Below are 16,725 nucleotides of genomic sequence, written 5' to 3'. Positions count from 1 at the left end.
GAAGGCGACGTTTCGATGAATGATTTTTTAGTACTTGGATATATTTTGCCGAAATGAAAAGGCGAAGAATTACGTAGTTCTGTTTGCTAGAAATTGTCTCTTCAAACTCGATTTTGTTCGATTTGAGAATGCGAGAGAGCACAGATGCTATAAATGGAAATTGCACAGGCCGGTCAAAAACTCACTTTTGATGGAAGTAATAGTTTTTAAACTTCAGATCGAGCGCATCAGTTAACTCACAAACATGATGAATTTTCTGCGATGACCAACACGCTTACGCAAGATCTTGACAGACCCGGCTAAGCGACTCCCGCTGTGTGTCTGTTGTGTTGACAAAAGCCTTTGTAGTTTTGCTCTCTTGTATAAAAGATTCTTCCCTTTTGATCAAAATGTGGTGTGACCGCTCGTGATCGTGAGGGGAAATGCTCAAATATACTGACTGAAGGTTTTCTTACTGTTCGTTAGGATTAGTTTTCGATATGCATGACAATGCGTATGCTACAATTCCCGGGTACAATTGTAGCTCCGTGGCATTTGTTTAGGTTTATCGGCTCGAATAAAGCAAGATTTCTGGGAGCGCTAAATAAATTTATGTCATCTGCCAAGACTGAGGATCCGTGGATTTCTCAACCGGTGATTGCATGCTCATGTTATGTTAACTGCAGTAAGATGGCAGGATGTTTGTTTATCACAGATATGAGAGTCTGAGTGTAATATATCCACAGCTGATCATCGTTGTCTTTCGCTTTCGAGAGCTATGGCTTGAATCTTTCCTGTGAATTCGGGCAAACCGAATTTACTTCTGCCGTAAAGTTTCGTCTCTCGGGAAGTAATGTGTGCATATTCTCGGCATGCCAGTTTTTTTCGCGCAGTTTGTCATATTGGAGTTATCAGCCGCATAATAAGTCGCCGAGATCGAAAAAACTCCCTTCGCCGCCATGTCACTCGTGTGTTCCAAAGTATTTTCTACGTCACAACCTTGTAATACGATCGTTTTGGCCGCGCGCTGATGGAGACACTTTCCGGCGCTAAATTCGAACCTTTCAGGGATCATAATTGCGGATTGAGAAGGTTTTGTTCAGTAAAACCCACATATTCAGACCGAGAAATTCATAAACTAACAAACCGTGACAAAAATTTTTTTACTTCATAGGCACTTTAAAGGACCCTAGTCAGCCTCCGCCATTTTCGATGCCATCGAAATTATTGATATTGCATGGTGAAGCGAAATCTTATTCCTTTACTGTAAGTTGTGTTCCTGAAAGTATGTTAAGTTATCTTTAGTAGTTTCACAGTGATTTCGTTCATTTCGACCCGCTGCGAATTAAATATAATAACCAAACTCTCGCATATAAACAAAAACAAAGGTGTGGCTGACTAGGGCCCTTTAATGGAGCCGGAAACAAATTTGCATTTTGACAAGTTAACGTGAACAATACGGTGAAGTGTTATTAATTTTGGAGCAAACATAGCACAGAATTGTTTTTATGGACAAAGAAATTGAAATTCAAAGTTAAAGTATGAATTCGGAATTAGTCAAAGTTGAAACCCGGAAAAATATGCTTTATACACATAACTGGGTTGAAAGCGTGCAATGGCGATTTTAGACCATTTTAATTTCTCAATATTCCTTTTATTCTCTAAAACATTGTAAAATCCCTTACTTTCCCTTATTTTCTTTAAATCTCTGGAACAGAAAATCTAATACTACCGGGATAAGACGTTAATTGTTTTAAAGAGGCATAAAATAAGATATGTGATGGTGTGATTAACTTTTGATGTTGTTTGTTTGTTTGGTTGGTTTTTTCTTGTTTCATCGACTACAGTTTCTTTCCCTAAGAACTGATTTTTTTTTCTATTCTCTCTTAGCTGTTTCAGTTTAAAATAAAAATATCCGTATAAATGACATCCAAAGCATCGACCGATCAACCAGTTTGCTCCGGAAGTTACGTTTGATTGCCTCTGTCGATTTTTCCCACGAAAGCTGCGTTCTAAAAATAGACCTACTTATAAATCTTCCAGGACGCTCTCCACCACTGAACATAGCGATAAAATCAAGCTGTTGCTAGTAATCCCACAAAAGTGTCCATTTGAAACGAAACCCGACTAGGTGTCCAGTCGCTAGGAGAGAGTGAAAAAGATGGACTAAAAAGTCAATTGGGGACAGAATGATTTCTTGTAGTTTTAGTGCAGAAAATCTCTTTATGAATAGACGTCCTTTTTTAGAACATGTTCGATGTTTCCACAATCAGTAAACTTTTACTGCTAAATCAGAAAGGAACAATGGTATATGTTTAGGGTATTCCAACGGCTGCCAAATTGATCGCATTAGTTTATATTACCTATAGGGTTAAAGGGGCATATACTCGCTGGGAATATTCACGGTACGGTGAACGTAAACGGACAAAACCAAAAGTTATCTTTCTAGCTGTGCTTCACGGCATTTTTCGATTTCCATGTTGCATGGAAATCACAGAGAAATATTACTACTTTTTAACCGTTATTTTCTTCCCAGAAACTAAAGCATTTCACTCTGACATTGCATTGGCAAATGTATTTTGTTTTTCTGATTAATCACGTCAATGACATCCGTTTCCTTTCCTCGATCCGTGTGTTTACTTATAGCACGTTTTGTTGTTAAAATCCGTTTCCTGTTCCACACAAACGATCGCGCAAGCGAAAAACACTCCATGGTTGTGTTAAACAAACTCGACCTTAATAAAACTTCAGCATTTGTCGTAACACAGCTTCTACAGTGTCAAGATATCTTTTGCAAGTTAAACGTCACTTCAAGATAACTATTTAAATCGACTGATTAATCAGTTGAGTTCGACATCGAAAAAGATGACGTAAAAAAGCTTTTAAAAAGTGATGCAAAATCTTACATAATCAAAAATGCGGACAGGCTGAGAAGAGAAAGAAGAAGAGCTGTGAACTGATGATGGAGAACAAGCAATTTCTCAGGTGTACTTGTTTTAGCAAAAGGGATTTAAGAATTTAGCTTGAGACAACATTGAACAATAAATAACTACCCTATCCGTTTGTAGTAAATTTTGCAACCCCAACAAATTCTTCAATTTTCTGAATCCGTTATCCTTTTATATACTGCGAGAATGAAAAAGTCATCAAGACATTCCTCTAGGGTGAAGCCCCCCCCCCCCCCCCCTCCCACTCCCTTAAAAAAACTCGCTAATACAAACAAAAAGTAGTAGAAATAAAACTATAATAAAAAAAGCGCACAAATCCACCCGTTGCGACCCAGGAGTTGCGTTTTTTAGAAGAGATCTCTTGACAGCAACCACACGATAAATTCCACTGAAATTTTTTCTTTCTTTTATTGTCAATCTTCCTGCTACAGAATTCAATCTCAATCTTCAATCTTGTAAAATCAATAATATGTAATTTATGCAAAAGTGACGTGTGAAACTTTGATGCTGCTTTCCGCGTGGACCATCTTCTTTGGATCTTAGTCTATCTTTGGAAGGCCAGCTACAACGCCTGATTCAATACCACACTCGTCGCTTCCTCGGAGAATCTTGAAGAAACCTTAGAAGAAAAAAAACGCAAATTCAGTGTTACTTACAAACAATCTCGTAGCTAGAGATCTCAACCTTTTTGACCAACGGTTGGTAGCCTGAAGAAACTCTGATGAAATCAGCAAAAAAGGTCTGCCTATTTACCACAGGATTTCTGCGGCGAAAAATTCCAATACCCTACAGTTTCTTCAGGCGACCAACCACTGGCCAAAACGACTGAGGACTCTGAGTACGAACTGTTTGAACTCGAGCCAATACTGAACGTTTTCAATCAGCAAATCTCCAGGACCCGGTTGTTCAAAGAGTGGATAACTTTATCCACTGGATAGGTCGTCATCCAGCAGATAAAATGTGTGCAAGATTTTCCCGATAGCCCTATAATTTGTGAATAGAGTAGAAGCATATGTCAAATGTAAGTATGGGATTGAGTGGAGAACTTGCCAAAAGCGTTAGTTGGAGTGCATCTGCTTCGCTGGATAGCGACTTATCCAGTGGAAAAAGTTATCCGCTCTTTGAATAACTGGGGCCAGGCAAATATTCATACGAATTTCGGCAAATTTATTCTCTCAATATTCTACTGTATCTTGCCGCATGGACTCTGCGATGTTCACATGACTGGCGGCTTGGTCAGGCCAAGGTTTCTCTTATAGTGCGCATCAGTGTTTAAGGTCCCTAACAATTACTTAGAATGTTGCGCACGTGATCCCCCTCCCCCTCCCCAACATGAATCGGATTGTTCATTTAGTCTGAATGCTATGATCTTGGGGAAATTATTTTATTGTCCAGCCCTCCCACTTAGTCAATAAATAAATTATTACCTTTGTCTCCCCAGTCTGTGTTCCAGGAATTTGCTACAAGCCTGTAATAATTGGAAATAAAAGATAAGCGACCTCCTCTGGCAGAAAAAGGAGAAATGGTATTGGTACCCTCCTTTGTTACATGTAAAGCTGAATGAAGATAATGCCACACAAGGCAGCTCGTCTTGTAAATTGCAACGAAATACTGATCATGATGAATAGGCTTTGGAATATTAAATATTAACGGCAGACTGATCCCAACGGCGGAGGTGACGAGCTTGACAGAACAAACAACAAAAGCTAGAATAACTGAAATATATTTGTTTTTAAAAAAAACAAATTTGTGCCCGATATTTCGGTTTGCAATACAAACCTTCCTCGGGGTTCTTTTTCGTTCAGCCCCCGAGGAAGGTTTGTATTGCAAACCGAAATATCTTGCAAAAATTTTTTTTTTTTTCAAAAAAAATATATATATTTCAGTTATTCTAGCTTTTGTTGTTTGTTCTATCAAGCTCGTCACCTCTGCCGTTGGGATCAGTCTGCCGTTAATATTTTGTATTTGAGATAATTTGCTCATCCAGGTCTACAAGTGATCCGGCACCACTCATTGATTTGTCGCTGCGGAATTGCAGATTTTATTGTATTCTTTGGCATATTATGCTAGCATTTTGTTTAGCATTTTAGTCGGGAAAAAGCATTTAAGTGCCCCTAACCCTTCAATTCGTTTTCTTTTGGTAGATTTCCATATCTGTGAAGAACTCATTTTCGAAAAACTTTTTTAGAAATATTGAATCCTTTTTTTTTTTTTACGAGCGCTAAAAGTTACTGAAATTTTTAAATTTTTGCGCGCTTTAAGCCCCGCTGGACAAATTTTTGTCTCGTGGGCTCATTAGGAACGAGCCAATGAGAAGCGTCCGATATTTGACACTTTCTTAGCTGTGACGTAAGAAAAGGACACCATTCCAAAGCGCAAAGGCCTCAAATCGTTATCAGAAGGAATCTTATGCATGCTGATTCCTTTCTCTTCATTTCGAGAGTTGCTGCATCTAAAAACCACACATTTTTCAACCATTTTCTCTGTTTACAATGGACCATATTCGTATTCTCGGTATTGAACTGGATCGAGCTTGCAATGGAGGCTCTTGCGGGGGAATATATTAGAAACTGTTTGCATGTGAAAAGATTTCCCCGCATAAGCCTCGTGTGCAAGCTAGTTCCAGTTCAATAACGAGAATACGAATACGGTCTATTGAAGCATTACCGCGAATCTTCGGATATTTTTGCACGATATCCTTTTCTCACGTCACGCTCCATATTTGGACGCATTTGGCCGAGTGGGGAACTAATGCGAACGATAGGTGAAAATATCGACAAGACTGCCTTCACTTCTAGCGCTCGTAATCATTGTCCTTTTTTAAGGCAAAGCTTAAAAGTTTGTGGATGATGATTTTTTAGCTATTTTTAAATTCGTTTGATCTTGTGAAATAATTTTTAGGTAATTTTATTTTTTATTTCATTTTTAATTTGCAGGGCCCCACTGAAAACCGCCAAGGCGAGTGGGCTCCCTGGATAAATATTATTATTATTATTATTATTATTATTATTATTATTATTATTATTATTATTATTATTATTATTATTATTATTATGAAATCTACCAAAAGAAAACAAATTGAAGGGTTAGGGGCACTTTAAGGGTAGTGGCTTTTTGCGGAAATATGATTGTTTTTCAGAGAACGTAAAAATATATACTTTATGAGGGAATGAAATTTCAAACAAAAAGGATCAAAAGATAAACGGAATAGTAATTAGGTTAAGAAAAGAAACTATTTCATCTGTATTTACTTGTATATGATATTATATTGCTTATAGAAGTCAGAAAAACGGCCTAGTAAAAACGTTCGAAGGGATAAAATTAGTATATGTATCATGACAATTATCCGAGGATTTCAGTTGCAGAAGGGAGAACTGGCCTATCACCGTGTTTTATAATTAGTAGGAAAGCAAAAGCATATGGTCAAAAGCCAAGTCTGATAAACAAGTCACTTTGAAAGATTTATCTTTTGGAGTAAACTATTTCTTCTAAAACGCTGGCTGCTCGTCAGTGTACGCCGCCGAAATTCCTTCGACGTAGCCCGAAATGCTACTAAAGCTGGGATACTGTTCCGGCATATCATGAAAACATAGGCCGCTTGCATCAGAAGATATCCTACCTCTGAACTATGGATGTTCCTGGGAAGTCGGCTTCAATTCACCTTCGTAGGGAAGTAGGCGATTTTCTTAGCATGGGGGCGTTGAAACTCATTTTAATGAGAACGTATTCCGCGATACCCAAGTCGTAAATATATGCAAAAGTTCATTAAATTACAAAATAAAGGAGCTCCTACGAGTTGTGAAGCATCCAATCTTTTCCAATTCATTGCCGATATGTTGCACTGATACCCAGGACTTCACTGAAACTTCAGGGGCATGTAGATCCTCGGAGACCCAGGGGCAGCTTGTCGGGTGGAAGGGATCTTCATGGGAGAAAGTTTAGTACTAAACGTACTTACGCCCATTAAAATCTCTTCCACTCGAGCGGCTTCCCCTGGGTCTACGAGGATGGGGCATATGTCAACCAAACTTTAACTGTTAGGCTAGCCTTGTTATATTTAGTTGAAATGTACTTACCAGTATGGCTTGCCTCCTTCTGTTCCCCAACCCAAGATTTTAATGGCATGTCCACTAAGGGGTCTCCCATAGATGTGCTGATAGACGCCTAAAAGAAAAGATAATTATGATATGTTATTGGCTAATTCCTATTCACTCTAGGATACACTGATTGTTCTAATTGCTGTGGTGTAAAACTTGCAATGTTTAATTGAACAGCTCCTCCCTCAAATAAAGCAGCACACGAAAGGAACGAGAAACACGGAACCCTTTCCCCCCTCTTCCATGCTCTCTCCATCCCCCTCCCTCCCCCTACTTTAGCCTCCAGTCTAACACTACATATGAGGATCTAAATGGGGCTTTTGACGGTTGACGGTTATCAAGGAAAATTTATTCCATGAGTTAAAGTTAATATAAACTTTTGTGTTTTTTAATATTAACAGTTCTGTTCCAGAGGTTGTTTTTTGGTCAGAAACACATTATCAATGTAGTAGATCATTAACTTTTTGAAACCGGAAGTACTTCCAGACGGAAGTTAGCTGTGATGTCACTTAGAAGTAAGTAAGTGGAAAAAACCATAAAGTGCCTGCGTATATTTTGGAACAATAGCCTGCCAAATATTATTTAGAACGATAGTTCTCTTATGGACTTACTTCAAGTTCTAATTGGCTCATTTGTCATGATCAGACCAGAATGCCGGGAGCTTGAACTTGGTTTTATGGGACTCAAGTGAAAAACAATCTATATCCATGGTGTTATTGAGACTAAAATTTTGAATAACACCTTTTTTTAATTAAGGCCATTTATCAGTGTCAATTCTTGGTGTTTTTAAGACAACAATCATGGGCTCAATCAGTAACTTGAGCTGCCCAGAGCGTCTCATCCTCAGATTGAGGCAAAAAGGTAAAAAAAAATAATAATTGTGTTACAGCCGCAAATGGATAAATTTCTCCGGTTTTAGTGACATTTAAATGAAACAAACGTTAAGTAAAAAGCCGGATGTGAGCATATGGTTATTTGTTTTGTTTGTTTCTTGTATTGTGGATGTTTTGCAACACACTGTTATACATGCTAATTTGGAAATGCAGTCCAAAAAATGTTCCTAGTTTTAATCTGGTTATCATTTTTTTTGGTTTTGGTAACAAATTGAATTCGATAAACATAGTTACCTGAAGAAGTCAGGCCGTGGTTGAAGAAGTATTGGACAAATATACAGTATAACCGCCCCCAGCCGCACAGTCAGTCACTCTTCTTAGCTATTGCACTTACCGCTCTTATAGCTTGTGAAATCAGCATAGACAGTGAAGTCGGCTTGCACAGGGCCATTTGTCATGATTTCAGTTGCAATCTTCTTCACATCACTGGTCACAAAGTAGACACTCTTTCCATACTTCTTGTCATCATTGTATGTAACATTGTATCCTATTGAGAAATGTAACATACCTGGTGAATAACGGTAATGTCTCCCATGAGATACGTGGCATAAGATAACCCGTTGTTAATATTAACAAAACGCCTGGAGGCGTTCACGCGGGATATTTTGGTACTTGTTCGATGTAAGCATTAGCTTTGGTCATTTGAAAGGCCACCCACAGAACAGGGGACAAAGGAGTCAAATTTCATGTAAATTCCCACTAATTTCCCCGGAAAAGCAATTTTAGCTGATAGCTAAGAATCCAGCACATGCAGACCAGCTCTAGCTATCCTTCATAAAGAGAATTGAAGGGTATTAAAGCTGTGAAACTTGGAGGGATTACAGTATGTCCAAGAATATTTCCTCTGAGCTTATATATGGGAAAGACTTCATTTGCCCTGTATTATTGCCATCTTTGATTCGCCATCTTGGATTCCTCGATTTCTCTAAAAGTTTAGAAAACCATCCAACATTGACTCAAAAACATATGAAGCAAGGCTAAAATGGTAAAAAATGTAAAAGTTACGAGGAGGAACATTTTTATGGGCACAAACCTGAAATTTGCTTTAAAAAAAGGCAGAAAAAATGTAAATTTCTTATCTTGTTTCCACATCGAGTCTAGTGAACAGTGAAATATTTCACCAAATTGTTGTCAGATAAAGTTGAGGACAATTGAAACAGTTTGGTGATGTTTGCTTATAACAAAAAAAAAAAAAAAGAAAAATCCGAAGTCAAAGTCAGCGTGAGTACATTCTGGCCACTCTGACTTCACACACATTCTTCCAATAAGCAATATACAGTATAAAACACATTTAGCCAGTGAGGAAAATGTATCAATCGATACTGTGGTGTTTACAGTGTCAACGTATTTGGTAGGTCATGGTACTTGCCTGCCTCACACTTTGTTTTACACCGAGGTGTTTGATGAAGAGGTATATCCTGACAGGATTTCAACCGGCCTTTCACGAAGTGGTCACATGGTGGAATAGCGTAGGGCTGACAGCCTCGTTTTGAATCATATTGGCCTCCTGTAACTATACCGATCGCTTTCCAAAAATCCCTGTGATAAAATATATTTTATTAGAAGACTGTGCTAAAGAACAACATTCTTTGATCACAGCTCCTATCTTGGAGTCCTGCAGGCTTGGAGAGACTTAGGAAATCGAAAACAATTGAGTTTTCTGATTGGCTTTCCCGTAGATTAAGATTTTTTTTTATTTATGCACTATTAAAAAGTTTACTTCAAAAGGAAATTACAATACATCACAAAAGTAACATAAAAACGGCATTTAATTATATAAATATCATAGGTAAAATGTGTGCAGTGACCAAAGGAGCTTAGGCTTTCGAGTTGGTCACTGCCACGTGCAGCTAACTGGCGTATAACGTGCAACTAACTAGTAGAGCAGAAAAAAAGACAAGAATAATAAGAGTGCATAGAATCATACTACAATTTTTACATAAAAAACAATGGGAATGATAATTAATAGTGAGGGTAGAAAAATCAAATCCTCATTGGGTATTTAAAAGGTACAATTTGTACTGCTTCTAGAAGCTATTATATGGGAGTATTTTTAATTTAGAAAGAATTTTTCCCAAATTTTAGACCCAGCAAATGAGAAAGTGGCAGCTCCGTAATTATTCCTTATCCTCAGCTGATGAAAATTAAGGTGTGATACAAATCTGGTGTTGTAGCTATGAACTTCAGAGGTAAGAGTAAGGTAACAGCTCTTTATTGTTTTACCACAGAAATCCTGCGGTGAATAAAGTCCAGTACCCTTAGAATCTCTCTTGGCGACCAATCGCTGTCCCAAGAGCGTGGGGACTCTGGGCACGAGCTGATGATGACCTACTGTTTGGGATTTCCCGCTGACAGCTCCAATATTTCCTTTGCGTATTGCTAGATCCCTTAGTAACGTAAATATGATTTCTTTTTGTCTCTCTGCTAGAATTCATAGTGGTATTACTATGACTTACCAAGCTGCATATCCGGATCCCCCGTTACACCTTCAGACAAATAAATAATTTCAACTAGTAATAGTAATCACAAATATTAAGAAGTGCGGTCGACATAACAATTTGTTTGTTGAAGAGTTGGGGGACTTGTGTGGGTGAAATCTTCACGTGAAAATGAGGACAAGATCCTTGCATCAAAATGTGGTAAATTTGGGCGGCAGAGAAACAATATGGCCGCCAACTTCGATTTGTTCCGCATGCATTTGCACAGGCAGCCCAACGCAAGCACAAAATAAGACTTGCGGTCGACCGCAATAATTTTTTTTCCTAATGAAAATGAATTCACCGGCAATGAACTAATAATAAAAGTGAAAAAACCTCTCATTTGGTCCAACACTGGTTCCGCCACCCACCCTCTCAGTGCTGAGCATCAATGATATGCTTGTCCTACCCAGCCAAATAGTGAACATGCGCAAAGCCTTTATCCCTGGCCGCAGATCGCAAAAACTTCCCGCGCAAAAATTGAAAGTAACGCAGTAACAGTTCGGTAGATTGTTCCGGAAAAAGGTTTGTGTTAACGGCATGAGAAAATCCTGTTAAATGTAAGGTCTTCACTTTGAGAGCTCAAAGGTGTCAAGTTTTTCAGTGACTTTGTGAGTCTACTAGATTATTTTAGGATGTACTAAAAACGTTCGAAATCTTTTTAAAGCGAAGTATTTGGAGACTGGTAGGCGCTGTGTGTCTTTGTTTACGTTGAAATCCATGATATACGGAAAACCGATCCGCCCACTGGTTCTAATTTGACGCATGCGCAGACGTTTGGCCGTGGTGGATCCTCGAAGATGCCTCAGCCTTAACAACAAACTGAAGGAGTTAATTTCTAAAGGATGATTCACACGGTACGACTTTGTCGCATGTGACCGGGCTTACGACAAGCCTTCGATACGACTTGTTTCGTGTAAATCAAACGTACAACTCGCTTACGACTGTCGTGTACGTCAAACAAAATGTCGTAGGATTTTAAAGGGCAATTTACACGGTACGCCTTTGTCGCGGGCGACAAACTTACTACAGGCCTGCGACACGAATTGTTTCGTGTAAATAAACCTACAACTCTCTTTCGACTGTCGTGTACGTCCCCAAAAATGTCGTAGGATTATGAAACATGTTTATGTTTTAAAATCCCACGACAATCGTAGGTATAGGCCATGTTGAATTACGAGAGGTTGTTTGCGATTTTTTGCATGGCGCGAGCAGCGCGTGCTCTAGATATCGCATGCGACAAATCGTAAGCAAACGTTGTACCGTCTAAATCGGCCTTAAAACATGTTTTAAAACCCTACGATAATCGTAGGTATAGGCCATGTTGAGAGACGAGAGTTGTGTGCGATTTTTTGCATGATGCGAGCAGCACGCGCTCTAGAAATCTCATGCGACAGTCGTAAGTGAAAGATGTACCGTCTAAATCGGCCTTAAAGAACCTGTGGTGCGGAATGGAATATTTCGTTTAATCAATTGAAGGGCGAATCTCTTTACAGTGGCCAAAGTACCTTATCAACTCTGTTGATAAGACCAAAAATTCAAATACTCTTAATGTCTGAAGAATATGAGCTAAAAGGACCGTTGGGGATCAATTGAAGACTATACGTTCCACTTACCCATGTCCACACCCATTGCAGCAAGAAAGCAAATCCTCAGTAGAGAGGTGAGGAGTCAGTTTACCACCAGAATGAATACAGATTCTGTCTGTCATGACCTCCACAGCCGAAATAGCCTGTTAAAAATACAGAAGAATCACTTTGGACTGGACAAAATTTTTCCCTCGTAGTAAAGAGATGAATGTTATGGGGTGATCTGAAATTAAGTCATTGATGTAAATGGATAATGGCAACTTAGCTCATGCCCTCAAGAGTGGCCATTATGAAGTGTTGGCCTTTAGTACAAGTTTGACTGTATACTTATTAACGAGAGATCGACAGTGGGATAAATACTGACCCAACAACTTCCACATGAGCCTTGGTCTCGGATTTCTCTGATTGATTTACAGTTTGGCCATTCCTCTCTAGCATCAAATGTATCAGGAAGCTGAACGTCTTCATAGTCGGTCTTCTCTGCACATTTTAATCAATAAAAGAAAAATACTCAACTGCATCAATATACATGGTTGACAGTCATAGTCAAGAAGGTGCACGTCAGCTGACCACACCCAAGTAAAGCCGTTAAAACAAACTTGAATAGGTGAAGCATAGATAGGAGATCTCCTTGTAGGAAGAGGGTGTGTTATTCCTTTATTAAGCTTAGGCCTATACGAGGCCTTAGTGGGTGTACATGTGCCCCAACTTACAAACCTTGAGCACTTAGACTGAACTTTTAGACTGAAACAGCTCAAACGTCTTCAGGAACTACTTTCTCAAAAACTCCCCTTGTCGTGACGCGATAATTTATCAGGGGCAATCAGCCTTTTTGAAAACTTGCCAAGGGTATCCCATAAAATAACGATAATCTTAAAATTTTAAGTTTTAAAAATAAACAAAAATTAAAATAAAGGCCGCATTTCTGTTAAGAAACGTTGTGTCCTAAAATGGGTTGTGAAAATTATACATTTTGGTCTCAACACGTATAGTGAAAACAGATATTTTGGTGCGAAAATGAGAATTGAAAATAAATTATATAATATTTCGCTCCTAAAATGTGTTACCGTGGTGAAAACTACATATATTGCTCAAAAAATTCATGTTCTGGTCAAAACCAAGAGCGTAAGGTTGACATTAAATTTGGAGGGTCCGTGTACTTCCAAACAAAACCAAATTGCACAAACTTTTATTTTATTTTTTTGGTCGAGAGTCCACTTGTTTAATTTCAATTTTCAGGTTATATTACGGAGAAATTATTTTAAGCCAACTGGCACTTCTTTTCGAGTCCCTTACTGTATATAAAATACTTCATAAAAGGTAGGATGCAGTTTAGTTTTCTCGCAAGCTTCCCAATTTTTTGTTTTCACTTTTGAGTTGCTACGAACCTCATTATGAAAGCGAGGCTAAGTGCAAAAGTGCAAAGCTTTTCATGCGGAAATTGTTTTGTTAACTTTGCACTTAGCCTCGCTTTCTTAAAGAGGTTCAAGGCAACTTAGAAATAGCCTATTCCAAACAGCAATTCCTTTTCGCTGACAGTAAACATAGGCATATATAGTATTAAACCAATCAAGAGTCTGCGATGAACATTTTCGTCTGCAAAGGTATGTTCGATGAAATTTTCCTCACAACAGTAACTTTACAGTCGCTATAAGGCTTAAGACTTGACATCTTTCTTTTCAGTGATGAGGCAACATGTGTGTTTTCATCCAAGCAAGAGCGGGTTGTCTAGTTATCACTTCTCAAACTGCATCGTTAAGCAAGGTCATCCAATCTTATGACTGCAACTCTTATAAGCTTGAGATCAAATCAATTCGCCTTAAACTTATAGTTATTTTAAAGGAACTGACCTGGTAACAGCCCTAGTCTTTCCGGTCTTGGGAGAATATTTCTATCTAATGGAACGCCGCATAGCTTTTTGAAATGTTCCACATCATAGCCGGCGTAATCAGGGTCCGCTTTCCAAGAGGCGAAAGTGTTGATGTAGTCAATAACCTCTTTTGTGAGCGGCTCATAGAGATACTTGGCTTGACACGAGGAGAAGAGAAATATCAACAAAACAAAACACAAAGCCATGGTTTGTGAAGATCGTTGGGCTTCGAAATTACATTGGTGTCTTGTGAAGAGGAAAGCTGATGTAACCTGACAGCCACAAGACTTGAGAATTGACGCATTTTCACCATAAGGAAATCACAAGACAGCTTTGCAGTTAGAATACTCTGTGCGAAGGAATATCTTGCCCTGGCTGGTTTCGGGGTTACGATGTGGTCTTTTAATTCCGGTGAAGATCACAGGGAAGAATGAAAACAGTAACTCTATGTGAGCCGTGTAAAAGTAAATGGAGATGTCTGCGGACGAGGCAATGATTGATTACAAAGGCCCGAGACAAAGGAAAATAATCATTGGTGATCCACGGGTCTTTGTCTGGCAAATATCGATAACTTCAATATGGATATCGCCATACGGCACGTGAAAAAAAAAATAAGGGGGGGGGGGAGGTGTGGAAGGGGCTTTGAAAAATTGTGCGTACCTCTGGAAATCATGGCTGCGAGGAATCACCAAGGCAATGTCGTTTCCTTGACAACTTTGTGAACACTTTGCGATAACTTCGATATGGATATCGCCATACGGCACGTGAGGAAAAAAAATAAGGGGGGGGGGAGGTGTGGAAGGGGCTTTGGAAAATTGTGCGTACCTCTGGAAAAATCCTGGCTTCGCCCCTGGATGTACGATACCATCGAAGGGATCGATCAATCAAGCTTCCGCCCTGCAAATTGATTGGCCGTGGCGATTTTTCTTGCAAAATCTTTAAATCTCATGGCCTGTACTCCATCACTAGAACCTGACACGTCGAGGTACCTGACACGTTTATGTCAATATATTTATTGACATAAAATTCGGAAGTTTTGACCCGGCGTTTTTTCGAGGCCGGTGTTTTATGGGGGTCCGGTGTTTAGTAATGAAATGCGATTTTCAAATATTTTTCCACGTTGATTTATTATTACCGATCCTCGGAAACCTAGGGACAGTTTGTCTGTGCTGGACAATTTTCCCCTGGATTGCCCGAAGTTACAGTATTATGGTACCGTACATACGGCACGTGTACCATGTTGCAATCAAGATTTGTATCACTGACCATGCAAACAGCACATAAACAATATATGAATGATGTAGGAGCAAGTAAATGATATGAGTACAAAGTTTTAAGTTTATAAACGGTAATGTCGCCAACGTCCTCCTCGTTTGTGTCAGCCAATGTGTGCAAACTGATTATTTAAGTTTTAATTACATGTTAATACACGCCGGGACGCCGAACAAACGCGGGGCCCCAATTACACGCACCTGGCGTTTATTTAAAAATCGGTAAGTTTTGACCCGGCGTTTGTACGAAGCCGGCGTGTAATCGGGGTCCGGCGTTTAATCGAGAAAATACGGTACCCCCTCCCCCCCCCCCCCCCCCGATAAATAACTTTGGTGTACTGCAAACATATCTGCACTCACCTCCGCCTTGGGAGTGAACGAGGTTGCCTAAGTAGTACGTGCTTACAAGAAAGGATAATGCTTTCGAAATTTTGTCCAAGAAAATTAACTTTTTCTAGAGGATGTGCCATGTTTTCATCATACTCTCGGAAGTAGCTATAGTGCCCATCGGTAGGAAATTACGATAGCAAAAGGCTACGAGGAATCACCAAGGTAATATCGTTTCCTTCACTTTCCTTCCTTTCCTTCCTTCTTGATTTCAGTTCCTCCGTAGGTCTGTCAGACAAAGAAACTAAAATGGAATGCAAAAACCCTTATGTTTAAAGAATTACAATTTAGTATATACCTTGAGGCAAAGTTAAACTTTTTGAAGATTTCTTGACAGTCTTTCGAAAGAGTTTGAAGACAACTGCCATGCAGATGTTATCGGGGCCAAATCACAACCATCTTTGTTTACTGAAGTAAATGAGATGTATTCCTCGTTCGTTGCAGTTAATTTAGAATAGGGAAAACCTACAGACCGGCAAAAGGAAGCTCTGGGATGGTGTTTTTGTAATGCAATTCACGGATTTTATAGCGGTATTCAATTGACTGTCGAATGTAATTCACGTTTGCTTTGGTTTTGCATTACTAAACTCTGTGATTGGTTTACAAAACTTGCGCCACTTTCTCAACCAATGAGAAGCAAAACCAAAACCAATCGTGTTTTCGCCGCACGCGTTTTCCCGCGCTTGGCGTCAGTTACATGTATTTGCTTCGAGTTCTGATTGGCTCGTTGTGTTGTTTACATCTGTTGCAATTGGCCAGAGAAATTACTTTGGTTTTGGTTTTATGACACTCATCGTAAACGAGGACGAAAGAAAACGCTTTTGGGAATAAATGAGCGGAAGAAATGAAGGTCTTAGGCAAACAGTCTTATGGCCATGGAAAAGTGCTTTGTGTTGAAACTTAAAACAATGTTAAAAAGCGATACTGTAGACCGGAAACTCGAAAAAAATCCGATTTCAAGATTATTTATTATTATTTCAAGATTTTGACGCTGTTAAGAGTGTAGCGGCGTCAGCTCCGTTGTAGGAGAGCTACACAAGGCTGAGAGGTTTATTGTGCCAACTCTTACAGCAATCCTATGTAGTTGGCCTACGAATGCTCTATTAGGTTCTGAGTTAAACAGCAATAATTGCTCCCGTTGTTCCCGTCAAATTTCTGTCAGCCTTGTGGAAAATTACACACGTTTTGCGTTATAAAAGGACACGTGATCGCTA

General features: G+C 39.2%; 1 protein-coding gene and 1 long non-coding RNA gene across 2 annotated transcripts; one reads left to right on the top strand and one right to left on the bottom strand.

Moving 5' to 3' along the window:
- Positions 1-3,310: 3,310 nt before the first annotated feature.
- LOC146453598 (cathepsin B-like) lies at positions 3,311-14,367 on the bottom strand. The gene is made up of 9 exons (XM_085096469.1): positions 13,834-14,367; positions 12,348-12,463; positions 12,011-12,126; positions 10,374-10,403; positions 9,287-9,456; positions 8,252-8,404; positions 7,004-7,091; positions 4,355-4,395; positions 3,311-3,546 (listed from the first exon to the last, which is right to left on the bottom strand). Exons 1-9 carry the CDS (start codon positions 14,057-14,059, stop codon positions 3,467-3,469), a joined length of 1,020 nt encoding a protein of 339 aa, XP_084952595.1. The 5' UTR covers positions 14,060-14,367; the 3' UTR covers positions 3,311-3,466.
- On the top strand, positions 4,844-5,734 carry LOC146453599 (uncharacterized). Its single transcript, XR_014859481.1, has 2 exons — positions 4,844-5,412; positions 5,566-5,734. It is a non-coding gene; the product is annotated as an uncharacterized LOC146453599 (long non-coding RNA).
- Positions 14,368-16,725: the final 2,358 nt, after the last annotated feature.

Source organism: Pavona decussata, unplaced genomic scaffold (genome assembly GCF_977016875.1).
Source record: "Pavona decussata unplaced genomic scaffold, jaPavDecu1.1 SCAFFOLD_329, whole genome shotgun sequence".
Classification (NCBI taxonomy): domain Eukaryota; kingdom Metazoa; phylum Cnidaria; class Anthozoa; order Scleractinia; family Agariciidae; genus Pavona; species Pavona decussata.
This window is presented reverse-complemented; position numbering and strand designations above follow the sequence as displayed.

Coding starts and splice junctions, on each gene's coding strand:
- LOC146453598 (XM_085096469.1), bottom strand. CDS start 14,059: ATGGCTTTGTGTTTTGTTTTGTTGATATTTCTCTTCTCCTCGTGTCAA. Junction 12,127..12,347: donor GCTCATGTGGAAGTTGTTGG/GTCAGTATTTAT, acceptor TATTTTTAACAG/GCTATTTCGGCTGTGGAGGT. Junction 7,092..8,251: donor TTTCACAAGCTATAAGAGCG/GTAAGTGCAATA, acceptor CTTTTCTTTTAG/GCGTCTATCAGCACATCTAT.